At 41.1% G+C, this 22,450-nt stretch overlaps 2 protein-coding genes across 2 annotated transcripts; one reads left to right on the top strand and one right to left on the bottom strand.

Annotated features, from left to right (window-relative positions):
- The first annotated feature begins 2,987 nt into the window (after positions 1-2,987).
- On the top strand, positions 2,988-7,259 carry LOC137288037 (uncharacterized). Its single transcript, XM_067820396.1, has one exon. It carries the CDS (start codon positions 2,988-2,990, stop codon positions 7,257-7,259), a length of 4,272 nt encoding a protein of 1,423 aa, XP_067676497.1.
- Positions 7,260-8,655: 1,396 nt separating this feature from the next.
- On the bottom strand, positions 8,656-9,649 carry LOC137288035 (uncharacterized). The gene has a single exon (XM_067820395.1). The coding sequence runs from the start codon at positions 9,604-9,606 to the stop codon at positions 8,656-8,658; it is 951 nt and encodes a 316-aa protein (XP_067676496.1). The 5' UTR covers positions 9,607-9,649.
- Positions 9,650-22,450: the final 12,801 nt, after the last annotated feature.

The following is a 22,450-nucleotide window of genomic DNA, read 5'->3' as shown; positions in this document are numbered from 1 at the left end:
CTCTGTAAGAGATACTGGTCCCGATTATGTCCGTTGCTCATTATCAGGGTGACCATTAGCAGCTTTAAGACTTAGGAACACGATCAAGTTGTCTGTAATATTTTCAGTTTTCAGTAGCATATACCTTCAAAAACAGACTTGACGTTTCCTCCATGTAAATCATATTACATATAGACAACGCGATCTGTGGACCAGACAATCGAGTTACTGATACCATAAAATACCACGACAGGACATGAGTTTCTAAATCATTTTCACCTGGTGAAAACACCTTCCCTTTCCCACCGGCGAACGTGTGGTAAATTCAGGAATTGTGATACACGTGAAAAATTCAGCTGCACCTGACATCGGTATTCTCACTGATGCATCACATTTTGAAATGTCCTCCACATGTGTACCTTTATACATTTTGAAATCTTTACTGAGGCCTTGAATGTTGTGACGTTGAATGTTGTGACGTTGAATGTTGTGACCTTTATCAACAACTTCCTTTATCAAACACTATGGATAGTGTCTGGCATGAAAGTAAAGTCGGCTATATTTGAAAGTTCAAATCACCCGTTTTATCAAACAGCCATGTGGAGAGTTTTTGTCACTGAACATTTATGTATGAATCTAAATAGTGAACAGTTGCGGCGGTCTCACTTGTTTCTTTAATTACAAGTTTAGATAGGTGAGTCAGCGGAGGACAAATGCCGGTTTGATGGTTACTGAACGATATAAGATCGTTGATGTACATTCAGCATAAATTACACTTCTCGCCCAGATTCCATTGTTTCGATTTTGCCAAGCCGAGCGAAAATTCCTGTTCGTATGCATAAAGAAACCAATCCGCCAGAGAAAGCACAATTAGAACCCATGGCGATGCCTTCCTTTCTCTTGTAGTAATGTTCCCATCCAGTACAAAATAATAATGGATTTAGAGTCAAGCCAAACGTTGATAGCAACGATGATTTTCTTTGGAAGGTTTCTTCCTCAGTCGGTACATTGACCTTACATGAGGCATTATTTGACATGCATCTATACCAAGCTGTTTCACGAAACAATTCCTGACATGATGTTGACATAATTATAATGGTTACATTGTGGGAACAACTGCAACTGGTCCCTGCAGGGCAGACACTCTTTGGACGTATGGGAGAGTGAGTTTATTCCAATTCTGTTTCCTCCCCTTCAGTTTGTGCATTCTTCCAATGACAGCATTACGCATTTTGTGTCTCCCTTGCTCGATAACGGCATTAGCATCTACACAGAGACGTTGCATCCACTGCAATAAAGTAGCTGTCTATCTCTGAAAAAGTGGAAACTCGTTCCTGTTCTTCACCCATTTACTTAACCCACTCCGACAGACATTTCCCAGGTTCCACTTCAATTTTGGTCCATTCGTTCGACAGCAACAGCTACCATGATGATCTTAAAGTTGTAATTCCACTGGCGGGAGACTGGTCACAAAATTTGGGTCCATTTTTGAAAAGCAGATGAAGGTTGTAACTGTGAGCAAAGTCAGCTGTAAGTATGCGTCCTACTGTTTGGTTGTCTTTGCAGCCACATTCCGTGTAACTGCATCATGACCTTGAAGTCCACGTTCTCTAATACGTTCCTAAAACTGATCAACCCAGGTGAACATAATAGGCACTCTTTGAGGAACTGTCTTTTTCTGTGTCAGAATGTTACCTAAATTCAAAGCATCAGTTCACTTTTTCGCAAATTTTCAGTTAACGAGAGTGTGTCTTCGGCTTGGTCAAACGTTTCAAAGAAATGTCAGGAACTGTACTCTCTTGTAAATCCACCCACGAGCAAAATTGCTTGAGTACTTTAAAATCGTTGAATGGCATAGGGTACCGTTTTGTTCTCACTTTGTGCAGTCCAAACTGTTCCCGTAGGCGAGGAAGCAAAAGTCTTCCAAACGAATGGTTTCATTTCATGACCTTCTCCCTTTTTTATGTCTTTTGGACGCTGGAAACAAACTCTCGGCAGTTCTACGGTTAGCAGAATAGGCACATGTACAGGATTTGGAGTGATTTTTGCAATGTAAATGTTGGTAGACACAGTTGGAAACATTCGTATTGGTGTCTGACCGACCTATACTGGCTTACTTGTGTCAATAGTTTCTGTTGTCTCTCTTACATCAATCAAGCCACAAAGAGTCCATTCAATGCCATACATGACGTTCTTTGTTTGAGATGATTTTGTGCAGGATGTTTCAGCTGCATGCCGTCAGATTTGAAAGAAAAGTGTCCTTCAGTCACCAGACATTTGTAAAGTTGTAAATGAATTTTGTCAAAAAACAAAACAAACCCAAAACAAACAAAAAATAGTGGAACCATACAATTTCATTTCTCAACTGTTTCATTCTCATATTCAGGTGGTTTCAGCTTCTTTGCGTGAATGTCCTTGCAGGCCACGTGTCACACCATTATTACAGGGTAGAGCCCACCCCACTCTTACAAAAAACTGGGGCTAATTCCTACCTCCAGGATAGCTGTGTATGAATGTCCTCCGTACAGACATGGCAGATCAAACAAACTCGGGGTTACGTGTTTGTCAAATACTGTATGTTGTTACGACTGGAGATGCTTTCTTGTGGACTAGTGAACATGTGCATTTACTCATCTGGGATTTATTGAAACCAGAATGAGGAAAATGGATTTATGTAGATTTAATGAAAGGTAGCGGTGGCCGCCGGGAGCATAACTGGTGGTTAAATTGTCTGAATTCCGTGGACACTCGTGAAACACACTGGGGGATAGGAACAGAAGAAAACTATCAAAATATAGATTATTCCTGGCCAAGCAATCAGTCGGCTTATTCCGTCTGTAGAGGACTACTGATTTCTCAAGACTGGTGTAGACGCGGATCAGCGAAAACATTCCAAAGGCTTGCGTCATCTCTAAACTACACTAAAGGGGTATTGTATACATTCTCGTACCACCTAGACAGAACTGACAGAAGTGTTTTAAGTCTAACCGTCAGTCACGTTTATCGTTATGCGAATCGTTAACCTTGCTCTAGCTGCAGAACAGTGCGTTAACCTTGCTCCCGCTGCAGGACAGTACATCAACCTTGCTCCCTCTGTAGAACAGTACTTCAACCTTGCTCCCTCTGTAGAACAGTACATCAACCTTACTCCCTCTGTAGAACAATACTTCAACTTTGCTCCCTCTGTAGAACAGTACTTCAACCTTGCTCCCTCTGTAGAACAGTACTTCAACCGTGCTCCCTCTGTAGAACAGTACTTCAACCTTGCTCCCACTGTAGAACAGTACGTCAATTTTGCCCCCTCTGTAGGACAGTACATCAACCTTGCTTCCTCTGCAGAACGGTACATCAACCTTTCTCCCACTGTAGAACAGTACGTCAATCATGCCCCCTCTATAGAACAGTACGTCAATCATGCCCCCGCTGTAGAACAGTACATCAACCTTGCTCCCTCTGTAGAACAGTACATCAACCTTGCTCCCGCTGCAGAACAGTACTTCAACCTTGCTTCCTCTGTTGAACAGTACTTCAACCTTGCTCCCTCTGTAGAACAGTACATCAACCTTGCTCCCTCTGTAGAACGGTACATCAATCATGCGCCCGCTGTAGAACAGTACTTCAACCTTGCTCCCTCTGTAGAACAGTACTTCAACCTTGCTCCCTCCGTAGAACAGTACTTCAACCTTGCTCCCTCTGTAGAACAGTACTTCAATCATGCTCCCTCTGTAGAACAGTACTTCAACCTTGCTCCCTCCGTAGAACAGTACTTCAACCTTGCTCCCTCTGTAGAACAGTACTTCAACCTTGCTCCCTCTGTAGAACAATACTTCAACCTTGCTCCCTCTGTAGAACAATACTTCAACCTTGCTCCCTCCGTAGAACAGTACTTCAACCTTGCTCCCTCTGTAGAACAATACTTCAACCTTGCTCCCTCTGTAGAACAGTACTTCAACCGTGCTCCCTCTGTAGAACAGTACTTCAACTGTGCTCCCTCTGTAGAACAGTACTTCAACCTTGCTCCCACTGTAGAACAGTACGTCAATTATGCCCCCTCTGTAGGACAGTACATCAACCTTGCTCCCTCTGTAGAACAGTACATCAACCTTTCTCCCACTGTAGAACAGTACGTCAATCATGCCCCCTCTATAGAACAGTACGTCAATCATGCCCCCGCTGTAGAACAGTACATCAACCTTGCTCCCTCTGTAGCACAGTACATCAACCTTGCTCCCGCTGCAGAACAGTACTTCAACCTTGCTCCCTCTGTAGAACAGTACTTCAACCTTGCTCCCTCTGTAGAACGGTACATCAATCATGCGCCCGCTGTAGAACAGTACATCAACCTTGCTCCCTCTGTAGAACAGTACTTCAACCTTGCTCCCTCTGTAGAACAATACTTCAACCTTGCTCCCTCTGTAGAACAATACTTCAACCTTGCTCCCTCTGTAGAACAATACTTCAACCTTGCTCCCTCTGTAGCACAATACTTCAACCTTGCTCCCTCTGTAGAACAATACTTCAACCTTGCTCCCTCTGTAGAACAGTACGTCAATCATGCCCCCGCTGTAGAACAGTACATCAACCTTGCTCCCTCTGTAGAACAGTACATCAACCTTGCTCCCTCTGTAGAACAGTACGTCAATCATGCTCCCTCTGTAGAACAGTACTTCAACCTTGCTCCCTCCGTAGAACAGTACTTCAACCTTGCTCCCTCTGTAGAACAGTACTTCAATCATGCTCCCTCTGTAGAACAGTACTTCAACCTTGCTCCCTCCGTAGAACAGTACTTCAACCTTGCTCCCTCTGTAGAACAATACTTCAACCTTGCTCCCTCTGTAGAACAATACTTCAACCTTGCTCCCTCCGTAGAACAGTACTTCAACCTTGCTCCCTCTGTAGAACAATACTTCAACCTTGCTCCCTCTGTAGAACAGTACTTCAACCGTGCTCCCTCTGTAGAACAGTACTTCAACTGTGCTCCCTCTGTAGAACAGTACTTCAACCTTGCTCCCACTGTAGAACAGTACGTCAATTATGCCCCCTCTGTAGGACAGTACATCAACCTTGCTCCCTCTGTAGAACAGTACATCAACCTTTCTCCCACTGTAGAACAGTACGTCAATCATGCCCCCTCTATAGAACAGTACGTCAATCATGCCCCCGCTGTAGAACAGTACATCAACCTTGCTCCCTCTGTAGCACAGTACATCAACCTTGCTCCCGCTGCAGAACAGTACTTCAACCTTGCTCCCTCTGTAGAACAGTACTTCAACCTTGCTCCCTCTGTAGAACGGTACATCAATCATGCGCCCGCTGTAGAACAGTACATCAACCTTGCTCCCTCTGTAGAACAGTACTTCAACCTTGCTCCCTCTGTAGAACAATACTTCAACCTTGCTCCCTCTGTAGAACAATACTTCAACCTTGCTCCCTCTGTAGAACAATACTTCAACCTTGCTCCCTCTGTAGCACAATACTTCAACCTTGCTCCCTCTGTAGAACAATACTTCAACCTTGCTCCCTCTGTAGAACAGTACATCAACCTTGCTCCCTCTGTAGAACAGTACATCAACCTTGCTCCCTCTGTAGAACGGTACATCAATCATGCGCCCGCTGTAGAACAGTACATCAACCTTGCTCCCTCTGTAGAACAGTACTTCAACCTTGCTCCCTCTGTAGAACAATACTTCAACCTTGCTCCCTCTGTAGAACAATACTTCAACCTTTCTCCCACTGTAGAACAGTACGTCAATCATGCCCCCTCTATAGAACAGTACGTCAATCATGCCCCCGCTGTAGAACAGTACATCAACCTTGCTCCCTCTGTAGCACAGTACATCAACCTTGCTCCCGCTGCAGAAGAGTACTTCAACCTTGCTCCCTCTGTAGAACAGTACTTCAACCTTGCTCCCTCTGTAGAACAGTACATCAACCTTGCTCCCTCTGTAGAACGGTACATCAATCATGCGCCCGCTGTAGAACAGTACATCAACCTTGCTCCCTCTGTAGAACAGTACTTCAACCTTGCTCCCTCTGTAGAACAATACTTCAACCTTGCTCCCTCTGTAGAACAATACTTCAACCTTGCTCCCTCTGTAGCACAATACTTCAACCTTGCTCCCTCTGTAGAACAATACTTCAACCTTGCTCCCTCTGTAGAACAGTACATCAACCTTGCTCCCTCTGTAGAACAGTACATCAACCTTGCTCCCTCTGTAGAACGGTACATCAATCATGCGCCCGCTGTAGAACAGTACATCAACCTTGCTCCCTCTGTAGAACAGTACTTCAACCTTGCTCCCTCTGTAGAACAATACTTCAACCTTGCTCCCTCTGTAGAACAATACTTCAACCTTGCTCCCTCTGTAGAACAATACTTCAACCTTGCTCCCTCTGTAGAACAGTACATCAACCTTGCTCCCTCTGTAGAACAGTACATCAACCTTGCTCCCTCTGTAGAACAGTACGTCAATCATGCTCCCTCTGTAGAACAGTACTTCAACCTTGCTCCCTCCGTAGAACAGTACTTCAACCTTGCTCCCTCTGTAGAACAATACTTCAACCTTGCTCCCTCTGTAGAACAATACTTCAACCTTGCTCCCTCTGTAGAACAATACTTCAACCTTGCTCCCTCTGTAGAACAGTACTTCAACCTTGCTCCCTCTGTAGAACAGTACATCAACCTTGCTCCCTCTGTAGAACAGTACGTCAATCATGCTCCCTCTGTAGAACAGTACTTCAACCTTGCTCCCTCCGTAGAACAGTACTTCAACCTTGCTCCCTCTGTAGAACAGTACTTCAACCTTGCTCCCTCCGTAGAACAATACTTCAACCTTGCTCCCTCTGTAGAACAGTACATCAACCTTGCTCCCTCTGTAGAACAGTACTTCAACCTTGCTCCCTCTGTAGAACAGTACATCAACCTTGCTCCCTCTGTAGAACAGTACGTCAATCATGCTCCCTCTGTAGAACAATACTTCAACCTTGCTCCCTCTGTAGAACAGTACTTCAACCTTGCTCCCTCTGTAGAACAGTACATCAACCTTGCTCCCTCTGTAGAACGGTACATCAATCATGCGCCCGCTGTAGAACAGTACCTCAACCTTGCTCCCTCTGTAGAACAGTACTTCAACCTTGCTCCCTCTGTAGAACAGTACTTCAACCTTGCTCCCTCTGTAGAACAATACTTTAACCTTGCTCCCTCTGTAGAACAGTACTTCAACCTTGCTCCCTCTGTAGAAGAGTACTTCAACCTTGCCACATGCATATATTTCATTTAAGTGTTCTCGTCACGATATGGCTGAGATATTGCCGATGTGACTTGAAATATTAACTCACTCACTCACTCACTCAACCTTGCTCCCGCTGTAGAACAGTACGCCAACATAAGTCGTATGTTTCAGGCACTAATTACATATGATGTGGCATTCTCATGGGGTATTCCTCGTTTTCGCCGATATTGTCTGTTTGGAAACACGGAACAGATGTTCAGTTGTCATACTGGAAGGTAACATATGGTGCCACTGCAATACACCTATGTCATAGCGACACTTGGGAGGTGACGATTTTAGATTGCAGCAGTCAATCACACATTCTACAAACTACCAAATCCTAAGCGTCCGTATTTCAGCTACAGCGGTGATCAGTATGTTATGTACTTTATTTGTATGCTATATGAAGTGATTTCGATCCAAACTGGTGGACATGTCAATTGATCCCATACTGAATAAGATCTTCAACGATGAATATATCATATAGACATACACTGTATCCATACTCTGCTATACCAACAAATAAATGTGTGGTAAATGTCTCGTGGCGACCGCATCTTTCATCCAACTGTCAGTACTATTGGCCGTTGATTTATTGATATGCGTACATGAAAATGTTTTGCTTTCACTGAATTTTCACGTTTTGCTTGTTTGATCCAGTTAACCGGACGTCTCGCTATCCGGACGATTTTCGAGTGAAACCAAAACGGGGTATAAACGGTGTTCGACTGTACTGTCAGTGCACTTCCATCTGTTGTGGTGTGAATGGGATGGTGTGCCGATACATGCCATCAGACCTACGTATATGGATGCTTTTATCAAATGTGGCATTGATCCTGAAAGAAAGGTGTTCTACCTACCACTGCTTCACTGACTGATGAAGGTAGGAAACAGTCTGAGTGAGCATTTCATGAAACGTCTTGTGTAGTAGGCAGATGTCAGACGACGGATGAAGAACGATTCCAGACACAGGAATGAAGAAAACACACAGAGTACATCATAGCCGCCAAACACCCTCAGGGTGGTTCTGTCTAAACACCCTCAGGGTGGTTCTGTCTAAACACCAGCTGGAAGGTTCTGTCGCAGCCCTCTCGAAGGTTCCGTCTAAACACCAGCTGGAAGGTTCCGTCTGAACACCAGCTGGAAGGTCTTATCCCATTCTGGAATAGTCAAGTCAAGTCAAGTCAAGTATTTTTATTCCGTACGTAGGCCACAGGCCCATATACAATATATACGCAATTGTTACAAATATAAGTTAATTATTACAGGGTATACATATCAATGGTACATGTGGATTGTATTAACAGATTCTTGTCACTATAAATATAACATTGTGATATAAACATATATACACACAAATGTAAATATATGGTTAAAATGTGCGCACCTGTGGTTTGAAGAAAAATTATTGAAGTTTGATTGTCCTGCTTTTATAAGCATGATAGATATATTTACATAAATTTCTTAAAGTTGTTTCATTGTTCGTTGATAACAGAGACTTAAATTTATAGTAGTTTGGTTGTTTCTGATATATACATGGCAAGTATTTTAATCTTAGTGCGTTATATTCAGTACATGTAAAGATGAAATGGTACTCGTCTTCTACACCTAGATTGCACAAAGGGCAGCTACGTTCAGCAACCTCGACATTCAACCATCTACCTTCATTATACTTTAGCCTTAATAATCCACATCGGAATTTGGTCAAAATATTTCGAAACTTTTTGTCCAATATACATGATAAATATTTTTCTGGAGTTAACAGACTTTTAAACTCACGGTACATATGGTATCGTGAACTGTTATTCAATGTACTGTTCCATGATTGAAGAAATATATTGATTGCAACAGTCTTGAATCTACTTAAAAATAAAGCTGCGTCACCAACTGTCTGGGACATCCAGACGTAACCAAACCCATGTGCAAAAAGTATTTCTCTTATGTAAGAAGCATATGTCTTGTAGCCACAGTTATCGTAATACACTTGCATTTTGTACACTTTCAAGGGGATTCTATCTTCATGCATATGAATAACCTTTACCCAATATTTCAAAGTTTTACACAATGCGTTTATATAGAGAGGATATCTTCCACATTCGCCATATACAATAGCAGTAGGTGTTTGAGGGCTGACATTCAAGAAACGTTTGCAGGCTATTAAATGGACCTTTTCTATTTCATAAAATCTATGCATTCCCCAGATTTCTGCTCCGTACAGTAATATCGGCTGTATCTGGGCATCAAAAATTTTGAAGTACACACTGGGGTCTATTATTCCAATTCCATTTAAATTACTTATTACTTCCATTAAGGCCCGCTTGCCCCTCAATGCTAAATCAGTGATGCAATTTCTCATCTTGAATGTTGACGAAAATACAACTCCCAGATATTTATAAGTACTTAATGTTGTTATTGGCTGGCCATTTAAAAACCACTTTTCATTCCTTGCTAAGCGCCCTCCCCTTCTAAAAACAACTATATATGTCTTGTCTAAATTTACCTCTAGACTTGAATATTCAGAGTACTTGTGCAGTATATTAAGTTGATTCTGTAAGCCTGTAATTGTATCAGATATAAGAACAACATCATCTGCAAACATAAGTAACATTATTCCTAGTAGGTCGGGAAATAACTGCACTCCATATTTGCCATATCTAGATATGTCATCTGATAATCCATTAATGAAAAAGGAAAACAATACGGGGCTAAGAACACAACCTTGCTTTAAACCAATTGGACAATCAAAATATTCAGTATACCCATTATAACCTCTAACACAAGCTGTTACTGAACTATATATACTCATGATAGCAGATAGCATTTTCCCCTGAAGACCAGATTTGAATAAGCACTTGTATGACTTAGGACGGTCAATTGAGTCAAAGGCTTTTCTAAAATCAATAAAAGCAACATATAACTTTTTCCTTTTCTTAATTAGACATTTTTCTATAACGCCATGTAAAGTAAAAATATGATCAATCGTAGAGTACCCTTGTCTAAAACCAGCTTGTGTTTCGGGAATTTTACTCCTTATATTTGCCCAGGTTCTGATGCGGACATTTAAAATGGACGTATATAATTTACTTAACATGCACAGTATTGAAATCCCTCTGTAATTATCTGGGTTTTTGCGATCGCCCTTTTTATGTAAAGGAATAACTATTGCTTGCGTCCAAGCCATGGGAAAAACGCCTGTATCAAAAATCTTATTAAACAATACCTTTAAAAAGGGCATAATAACATGCTTAGATGATTTCAACAGCTCAGTAATTACACCATCACTACCCGCTGACTTGCCATTTTTCAGATGGGAAAGACATGAACATATTTCCTCATCAGTGATAGAGGACTCAAGAATATAGCTATCAATATCATTTAAAGGAATATTCACATCAGGACAGAAAACATCATTCTCAGTGGTATCGTCAGCTAGATTTCTAGGTGTGAACAACCCTTTAAAATGATTATACAGTAAAGATTTGTCTAGTGGACAACGTGGGCTCTTTGTAGCATTCAGACTTCTCAGCTCTTTCCAGAACGCAGAAGTGTTATGGATGGAAGATTTTAACTTAGAACTTTTCTTTTGCTGAAATGAGACCTTAGCTTTTCTACATTCATATTTATAATTATTCCTCAGTTCACAGTATTTACGTCTACTGATGGCTGATTTAGTGTTTCTATAACGCCTAAGTTCTCTTTTAGCCTCTCGCTTAGCATACTGACATCTGCTAGTATAGAATCCACCTTTAGATTGCTTATAGGGTGTATTTTTAAACACATCTGCCGATTTCAAAACGTGTTTGACAAATAGATCAAGTGCGTTATTAACATCAACATTAACTAAATCTACTAAATCATCAAGAGCCGGTAGGCGCTCACACAGTGTGTCTAGAGGCTTCGATTCTAAATACAGCAACTTCCACACCGATGCCTTCTACGAAATCTCTGCAGAAACAGTGTAATATAGTTGCAACACTTCTTGTCCATATTGCATGGTGTTACCATCATACCTAGCAACTTCAGAGGTATCTGACGGCTGTCTGTAAACACTCGAGTCTTCGATAGATAATCCAGTCGTGATCAGCCGTCTACGCAGCCATCACAGCTGACCCTGTTAGACTCCCAGGTCTTCATGGATGTCAGTCAATATACAACGCCTAGCTTATCCGTCGAAATAGATCCATGGGGCTAATTAATGATTCGGAGTAAATGACATAAAGATGCTATGAATTGGTCACTAAATGACAAGTAGCTAATGACATCGATCCAGTTGCTCCATTTGTGTAAGTAGCCGTCAAATTCCATAACCAACTGTAAAAATGTTCACTGTAGAATGAATGTATATCGAGCAGCATTTGTTCCAGGAGACAAAGGTTGTGTATGGCCGTGCTACAACGTGACATCAGTTGTCACACAAGGCAAAGAAAGGTAATCCGTCCTGTTCTCCTGAGATCATACATACACTGACAGCACTCACACAGCATCTGATGCACCATTACTGGTGCGAGTGAGTGAGCAAGAGAGTTCGGTGCATATCTACTAATATTCCAGCTATATAACGGCGGTATGTAAGTCACCAACTCTGGTCCAGACAACCCAGTGATCAACAGTATGAGCATATAGCTACGAAATATGGGATTAGATGGCAGGGAGCATGACTACCCCATACCATTACGACAAGAATAGGTTGCTGAAGACCCAGATTCTAACCCAGATCTTCATGGGTCAGTGGAGCAAAGACATCGACTAACATATACTACCGACAAGAAATAAAGGAACTAATGAAATAATAGCGAATTTGAAACTTCTTTAAATATCCACTAAATCAATTTTAGGCGTCAAGTTCAATATCTGGTGTGTCCACCATGTTGGGCAACACATTCACGGCACCTTGATGGCATGCTGTTAATCAATTTCCGGATGGTTGCCCGTGGTACTGCCCGATATTCCTCTTGGAGAGCTGCACGAGGTTGGCGGGTCCTGGCGTACACCCTTCGACCAAGAACGTCCCAGAGATGTTCAATTGGGGACAGGTCTGGGGACTTAGACGGGCCAGTCCAATGTCTGGATACCTTCTTGTCGGAGATAAGCGGAGACAATTCGGGCCCGATGCGGTCTGGCATTATCATCTTGGAAAACAAAATTTCGCCCGATAACTCTAGCCAATGGAGCCACAACAGGACGCAATATTTGGTCAACGTATCGCTGACCAGTCATGGCTCCGTTAATGATGACCAAATCTGATCGTCTGTCATGTGTAATCCCACCCCATACCATGACATTACCACCTCCATATCGATCATGGTCAAGAATTGCTGCTCTGGCATATCGCTCCACGCTCCGACGCCAACAACGTTTTTCTGCCATCTGTGAATCGTAGGCAAAACCTTGACTCATCAGAGAACATGGTGTAACGCCAGTGGCGCATAGCCCGTCCCTGGTGCTGCCTAGCCCATGCCAATCTTTGGCGCTTATGGCGAGCTGAAAGGGGGACACCCTTAAAAGGCCGTCTTGCTTTCAGACGAGCTTGATAGAGTCGGTTTTTAACGGTTGAGGTTGAAATGCGTCTTCCAGTGAGTGTGCGGAATTCTCTATTGATGGCAGAGGCCGATTTAAACCTATTGCGTAGAGCAATTAACGTAATGAGACGATCCTGTCGTGGTGTCGTTGATTTTGGTCTACCACGCCCAGGTCTCGTTGCAACCCCACCCGTTTGACGGTACTTATCCCACAGGCGTGAAATTACACTTTTTGATTTACCCATGTGCCGGGCAACTTCACATAATGATGTCCCCCACCCACCCCACACACCCACATTTACATTTACAGGAGTTAACTTCTGTATGCACGTGTAGCACGTGCTGGGCATACATTATGCGAAATTCCATTGTCATTGGATGTTGCGTTTGGGAGATACGTCACGATAACGGACCCTGTCACAGTCAAAGTCATCTACATTCGATTTCTTGGTTCCCTTATTTTCTGTCGGTAGTATACATGTACATACATTGTTTCTTTGTAATTGTATAAACCCGACATGTGCAATTGAAATAGTACATATCTTTCTGTCGTAAAGTGTTTTGGACTGAACTGAAAATTGATTTTCTTACAAATATATATACCACTGCACTACCATAACAGAGATGACTAGTTAAAGTGGGTGGTCGATATGCCCATACGGGTGTTTAAAGTCCGTTGCGAATAGACTATGGGTACACCTTTCATTATTTTATGCAAGTTTGTTTGTTGATTTCCCTGCGTAGCGGGGCGGAGGTAATTTCACCTAGTCGCCCTGCTGACGGCGTTGACCCCTTTAGACACATGGTCAGGGCGTCTGACTTTCCCGCATACTTCAAAAGACCTGATGACTTCACGTCCGGGTACTTCAGCAAACGATTCATTATAAATTATATTGAAATATTTAAAAGGATCTCTGGCAGTTAAAATCTTCAATCATCTCTGTCTTGCAAATCTTTGAAGATATCACTCATTAACTCTGAAAAGATTGCTGTCTACACCGGAAATCCAGGTGGATAAGTTCCAGATTCCATCTGTGACGAAGCTGTCTTCTTGGACAAATGTAAAGTGGTTTGTTTCTGTCGTCCCGAGTAGACACACGTCATCACTATAGCAAAGTATAATCACGTGACCGTCGTGAGGAATGTGTACGACGTTTCCGGCTTTTCGTGTGCATGGACGGCATTGGGAACATGTTCCGTGAGTATTATCGACACACAGGAGTCAGTGCCGCGTGATTGCCACATGTGTATTGAGGAATGTCACTTTGAAATCCGAGAGATGAAGATATGTAATTATAGTCTTAAGTCCAAAACTGACAATCACTCAATGCCCAGTAACGAAAGGTCACTTCTGTAAAACGGAGGGTTCTCAAGTGAATGTTTTCACCTCAAGTTGTCGCCCCTATGAAGGCTACCAGGGTGCGCCAAGGACAGAGTCCATATGTCAATCACACGTCGTGCCCTTTCTGGGAGTCTTCAGAACGGCTCCGCCAAGACTGGAGGGGCAGATTCGTTACGGGGTGTTTATTTCCAGATCGGAATAAAGGCCTCTTTCCGTGACAACACCACAGACAGACCTAAATAGGGACTAGGCATTTAAGGAAAACGTCATGTAATTCCCACTGACGATTATCAGAGAGAAAGGTTTACTCTGTGCTCATCTGTAAACAGCGGATTGGATGAAACGTTCTAAGGTCCTGGAAGCGAAAACTGTGATTCCATTGTCAGTTCTCTGGGCAGTTAATTAGTGGCAACAAATGTTGACCATTAAAAAGTGATTCAGTGATGCACTGATGTCTTTTTCGTAACACGTCACGGACATCCCGTCCCCACTGAATTCCTTACTTCCCTAACACCTCGCCCCCTCTCTCTCCCTGTAGTCTTCTCTCAGTTCCCCCCTCGCGCTAACGGGGGCTGGAGAAGTTCACTTACGTCGGCTAAATTGTGACCTGTCGGATTATGATGGTTAATGATGATATATGCTAAGGTCGGCGTCAGAGACAGCATCAGGGTCTGGAGCTGTGTGTAATGGTATTTAAACATGAACACTTGTCTTGTGGGTAATACATCGTGTCCCTGAAGACGTGTCGGTGATAGCTGTGTCGTGTGAGTCGGGCATTAATCACTGCGTGGTGCCGACCGACACAAGGAGACTGTAGGCAGGGAAGAGACTCGGTGCCGTGACCGTTCAGCTGAGCGATAAACTTCGTGAGGGTTATATCTCTGATCAGCACAAATAAGGTTGGAAGAGTCATTGACATTGGGGATGTGGGTGGCTTACGTCGACCATTCACTCAGCTACATCTTGGTACTGCTGTACACACGCAATGCATAATAGAAACCTCATCTCGACCTCTCCATGTCTGGAATTGGTCATACCTACTTGGGTTGTCACTCAACACATGATGAGACAGTTTCACGACCATGTCGTATTGGCCACAGTCGGTTTACTCGTGACGTCCTCCTGAACACGGATGGAGGTGGACCTCCTACAGTCGCTTTACACATGACGTCCTCCTGGGTGTATCTCTAGCGATGAAGTGTTCACCATTAACCATATACTTCTTGACTGTGAGACCTTTTCAGATGTAAGGGATTCACACGATGACGCGACATATCTGAAAGATCTGCGAGAGGGCATCTCATTTTTAAGTTCCTGAAGGAGGTTGACCTGAATCATATATTGTAACTATGTATTGTGAATGTTTGCTTGTTTTGTACTATGGTGTTGTGAGGTTTTCTATTTGTAACTCATAATGTAATGAATATATGCGTTTTTAAGAAAAAAAACCAAACATTTAGACTTTCTGCATAAATTTCTGTGAATGCAGGCTTGATTTCGTGACTGTATAGCTGAATTAGTGCCCTGAATTTAACCCAGCTCAACTGTCCATGTCTGGCGCACAAGCAGACTTCTCTGTTTGATAAGCGGCGCTTTTCCTCGAGTTTAGATTATTTGGTCATGAATGTCATGATAACCAAATAACACATAATAATAATTATCGGTTTGAAACATCCGTTGTAGCACTAACATGTCTTTACTACCTTGTCCATACAATCTCATGTTCTCATCTTTATTTGTTCCAGATCAAATTCTTTTCCTAAACTACCCCGAATTATTGTGAGAATGTCATGTTGTTTGTAACGCCGTACTTGGCAATATTCGAGGTGGGTCAGGGTGACCTCTGAACAATCCAGTAGGATGAAGCCAAACAGGGTGATTGAAGGACAGCCCTCTGGGTCGGGTACATGTAGCTGAGACCCCGTATCCGCGCTGCTCCATGCAGTCGTATTGACAGCGGATACAGCTTTCTATCAATCAATCCTGATTTCAATACTGATAGGTCACGGGCCTGTGGTGTAAAGACATATCACATTACATCTCATATAAAATCATATAGCATCATGGTATCACACCATATCATATATATCATAGTGGTCGTATTAGATCATATCATTTCAAATGGCACCATATCATGTCATGCCATATCACGTCATATTAGATCATATCATATCAAATGGCACCATATCATGTCATGCCATATCACGTCATATTAGATCATATCATATCAAATGGTACCATATCATGTCATGCCATATCATATCCCATCCATTCTAACATACGAAATCATATCATACCATATCATGTCATACTATACATATCATACTACATCATATCATCTTTTTACGCCGTATCATATACCATGTCACATAACAAACACGAAATCGCATATCATATATCATGACATATCAAATCATATACATGAATCACATTAAATGTAATATAATATCATGCCAAATTACTCACTTCACAATATCACACATATATTTATATTATTTATAAAAACATTCCATTTATAGAACAATTGTCTGGATAACATAGCTTTGTGAATAAACATTGCAATATTTTGGATTACCTTTTCATTTGAACAAATCAACGCTGAGGGGAATTTATCAATCGATGGATGTACAAAATAGAATTCTTTCATATATTTTCTCCGGAGAATATCAGATGCTGGACAAACATGCAGGAAATGATATTCGTCTTGTGTTACATTGTTGTGCAACATTTACATAATCTGTCTTCTCTTTAAATATTCTTACATCTCCTTTTTTTCAATCAATAAATGATGAGATGAGCAACGGATACGTGACAATATTCTGAATTTCTTGACATTTACACATGAAAAATAACCTTCAGTATAATGGTGGGTTTTTAACATTGAATAATAATTACACTTTCATGAAAATGAAATAGTTCCCGGTCACATTTTTTGTGGATGTCTTTTAATCTTTGTGTGAATGTGTTTAAAAACAGTGACGGCGAGAATACCTTTAAACAGTACCAAATGTTATGAAATCCAGTTGAGAAAAGCAGTTTTTTTTTCACTAGATGCCCAGCTCTGTTTTCCATTTTCATGAAACAATAACATCATATCATAACATTTTTTGGTAACCGGTGAGATGACATATTTAACACCTTTGTCCAATATTTGATCACACTAATTTGTTTGGATATATGGAGAGAGAACCTGCCACATTCTCCATATACCATAACGTCTGATGTGCTCATCGTTACTCCGAGAATTGTTTTACAAGCAAATAAAGGAACTTTATCTATACACACAAAATATTTTGAGCCCCTAATTTCAGCACCATAAAGTAAAATAGGACTGATTTTGATGTCAAATATTCTAAAAAATGATGTTAGATTCTTAATCCTAATACTTTTAAGCTTCCTAGTATACCAAGCAAAACCTATGCACTTGCACAGATGCATATTTTGCATGTGTCGACCATAAAAGAATGTTTGTAAAATATACTCCTAGGTATTTGTATGATGTAGTTGTCTCGACGGAATTGTCCTTATAATACCATATTTCCTTTTTCGAAAGTTTAAAACAATTATACGTTTATGTTGTAGCCAGTGCGGAAAGCCTGGTGTGTTTCACCATAAATCTGCAGTGTGTAAAATGCCCCGTGGCGGCCTTCTACAGTAATGTTATTGAACACTGATCAGACGATTTATCTAACACTCGGATCCTATAGTCGGAAGCTTCCGGTTTCCGAATGGTTAGGTGACGTTTAGTTCCGCCATCAGTAACGGGAAGCTCAACAGACGATTGTTTTCTAGCTTCCAGCGGTTGGAGTCGGTGACACCCCGCAGCTTCTGATCTTCAGACGTTTAACCTTTGACCATAGTTCTTCATAACAACTGAAAATCCTCTAGCGGAAGCTGTAGCAGTTGTACATTGGTACTTGTAATGGAAAACGTCACGTGGACAGGGAACATTGAGGTTTGTCACAGGAGGTGTCACAGGAGTTATTAGTCCCTACTGTGTCGATCAGTCACCTCAGTGACCTCAGACATATTGTGTATATTGGCCATAACACAGGTATATTCTGTACATTGACAATAACTCTGAGATATTCTGCACATTGACCATAACTCTGAGATATTCTGCACATTGACCATAACTCTGAGATATTCTGCACATTGACCATAACTCTGAGATATTCTGCACATTGACCATAACTCTGAGATATTCTGCACATTGACCATAACACTGAGATATTCTGCACATTGACCATAACACTGAGATATTCTGCACATTGACCATAACACTGAGATATTCTGCACATTGACCATAACTCTGAGATATTCTGCACATTGACCATAACTCTGAGATATTCTGCACATTGACCATAACTCTGAGATATTCTGCACATTGACCATAACACTGAGATATTCTGCACATTGACCATAACTCTGAGATATTCTGCACATTGACCATAACACTGAGATATTCTGCACATTGACCATAACTCTGAGATATTCTGCACATTGACAATAACTCTGAGATATTCTGCACATTGACCATAACTCTGAGATATTCTGCACATTGACCATAACTCTGACATATTCTGCACATTGACCATAACTCTGAGATATTCTGCACATTGACCATAACTCTGAGATATTCTGCACATTGACCATAACTCTGACATATTCTGCACATTAACCATAACACTGAGATATTCTGCACATTGACCATAACTCTGACATATTCTGCACATTAACCATAACACTGAGATATTCTGCACATTGACCATAACACTGAGATATTCTGCACATTGACCATAACTCTGAGATATTCTGCACATTGACCATAACACTGAGATATTCTGCACATTGACCATAACTCTGAGATATTCTGCACATTGACCATAACTCTGACATATTCTGCACATTGACCATAACTCTGAGATATTCTGCACATTGACCACAACTCTGAGATATTCTGCACATTGACCATAACTCTGACATATTCTGCACATTAACCATAACACTGAGATATTCTGCACATTGACCATAACACTGAGATATTCTGCACATTGACCATAACTCTGAGATATTCTGCACATTGACCATAACACTGAGATATTCTGCACATTGACCATAACTCTGACATATTCTGCACATTAACCATAACACTGAGATATTCTGCACATTGACCATAACACTGAGATATTCTGCACATTGACCATAACTCTGAGATATTCTGCACATTGACCATAACACTGAGATATTCTGCACATTGACCATAACTCTGAGATATTCTGCACATTGACCATAACTCTGAGATATTCTGCACATTGACCATAACACTGAGATATTCTGCACATTGACCATAACTCTGAGATATTCTGCACATTGACCATAACTCTGAGATATTCTGCACATTGACAATAACTCTGAGATATTCTGCACATTGACCATAACTCTGAGATATTCTGCACATTGACCATAACTCTGAGATATTCTGCACATTGACCATAACACTGAGATATTCTGCACATTGACCATAACTCTGAGATATTCTGCACATTGACCATAACACTGAGATATTCTGCACATTGACCATAACTCTGAGATATTCTGCACATTGACAATAACTCTGAGATATTCTGCACATTGACCATAACTCTGAGATATTCTGCACATTGACCATAACTCTGACATATTCTGCACATTGACCATAACTCTGAGATATTCTGCACATTGACCATAACTCTGAGATATTCTGCACATTGACCATAACTCTGACATATTCTGCACATTAACCATAACACTGAGATATTCTGCACATTGACCATAACTCTGACATATTCTGCACATTAACCATAACACTGAGATATTCTGCACATTGACCATAACACTGAGATATTCTGCACATTGACCATAACTCTGAGATATTCTGCACATTGACCATAACACTGAGATATTCTGCACATTGACCATAACTCTGAGATATTCTGCACATTGACCATAACTCTGACATATTCTGCACATTGACCATAACTCTGAGATATTCTGCACATTGACCATAACTCTGAGATATTCTGCACATTGACCATAACTCTGACATATTCTGCACATTAACCATAACACTGAGATATTCTGCACATTGACCATAACACTGAGATATTCTGCACATTGACCATAACTCTGAGATATTCTGCACATTGACCATAACACTGAGATATTCTGCACATTGACCATAACTCTGACATATTCTGCACATTAACCATAACACTGAGATATTCTGCACATTGACCATAACACTGAGATATTCTGCACATTGACCATAACTCTGAGATATTCTGCACATTGACCATAACACTGAGATATTCTGCACATTGACCATAACTCTGAGATATTCTGCACATTGACCATAACTCTGAGATATTCTGCACATTGACCATAACACTGAGATATTCTGCACATTGACCATAACACTGAGATATTCTGCACATTGACCATAACTCTGAGATATTCTGCACATTGACAATAACTCTGAGATATTCTGCACATTGACCATAACTCTGAGATATTCTGCACATTGACCATAACTCTGAGATATTCTGCACATTGACCATAACACTGAGATATTCTGCACATTGACCATAACTCTGAGATATTCTGCACATTGACCATAACTCTGAGATATTCTGCACATTGACCATAACTCTGAGATATTCTGCACATTGACCATAACACTGAGATATTCTGCACATTGACCATAACTCTGAGATATTCTGCACATTGACCATAACACTGAGATATTCTGCACATTGACCATAACACTGAGATATTCTGCACATTGACCATAACTCTGAGATATTCTGCACATTGACAATAACTCTGAGATATTCTGCACATTGACCATAACTCTGAGATATTCTGCACATTGACCATAACTCTGACATATTCTGCACATTGACCATAACTCTGAGATATTCTGCACATTGACCATAACTCTGAGATATTCTGCACATTGACCATAACACTGAGATATTCTGCACATTGACCATAACTCTGAGATATTCTGCACATTGACCATAACTCTGAGATATTCTGCACATTGACCATAACTCTGAGATATTCTGCACATTGACCATAACTCTGAGATATTCTGCACATTGACCATAACTCTGAGATATTCTGCACATTGACCATAACTCTGAGATATTCTGCACATTGACCATAACTCTGAGATATTCTGCACATTGACAATAACTCTGAGATATTCTGCACATTGACCATAACTCTGAGATATTCTGCACATTGACCATAACTCTGAGATATTCTGCACATTGACCATAACACTGAGATATTCTGCACATTGACCATAACTCTGAGATATTCTGCACATTGACAATAACTCTGAGATATTCTGCACATTGACCATAACTCTGAGATATTCTGCACATTGACAATAACTCTGAGATATTCTGCACATTGACCATAACTCTGAGATATTCTGCACATTGACCATAACACTGAGATATTCTGTACATTGACCATAACACTGAGATATTCTGCACATTGACCATAACACTGAGATGTTCTGCACATTGACCATAACTCTGAGATATTCTGCACATTGACAATAACTCTGAGATATTCTGCACATTGACCATAACTCTGAGATATTCTGCACATTGACCATAACACTGAGATATTCTGCACATTGACCATAACTCTGAGATATTCTGCACATTGACCATAACTCTGAGATATTCTTCACATTGACCATAACTCTGAGATATTCTGCACATTGACCATAACACTGAGATATTCTGCACATTGACCATAACTCTGAGATATTCTGCACATTGACCATAACTCTGAGATATTCTGCACATTGACCATAACTCTGAGATATTCTGCACATTGACCATAACTCTGAGATATTCTGCACATTGACCATAACACTGAGATATTCTGCACATTGACCATAACTCTGAGATATTCTGCACATTGACCATAACAAAAACGTATTCTGCACATGACAATAACTCTGACATATTCTGTACATTAACCAAGACACCTACATATTCTGTGTAGGAAATTATAGAAACAAATAGAGGGAACCCAGTACTGTGGTGTTCTACCACCTTGTTGAGAATTATATGATAGAGCTCGGATGACCGTACTCGTGATTTTAGCAATGTCTCTTTGCTTGGAAATACGACTCGAGTTTTCAATCTGAGTGTAATCCAATACTCAACAAGAAATACGTGTACGTTTGAAATATTCATTGAGGTATTTACAGAACCACGCTTCCAGGAACATGAGAATACGGCAACACACTCTCCAGTTCAGTCCTCCAATGG

This window comes from Haliotis asinina, chromosome 6, assembly GCF_037392515.1.
Source record: "Haliotis asinina isolate JCU_RB_2024 chromosome 6, JCU_Hal_asi_v2, whole genome shotgun sequence".
NCBI lineage: Eukaryota > Metazoa > Mollusca > Gastropoda > Lepetellida > Haliotidae > Haliotis > Haliotis asinina.
This window is presented reverse-complemented; position numbering and strand designations above follow the sequence as displayed.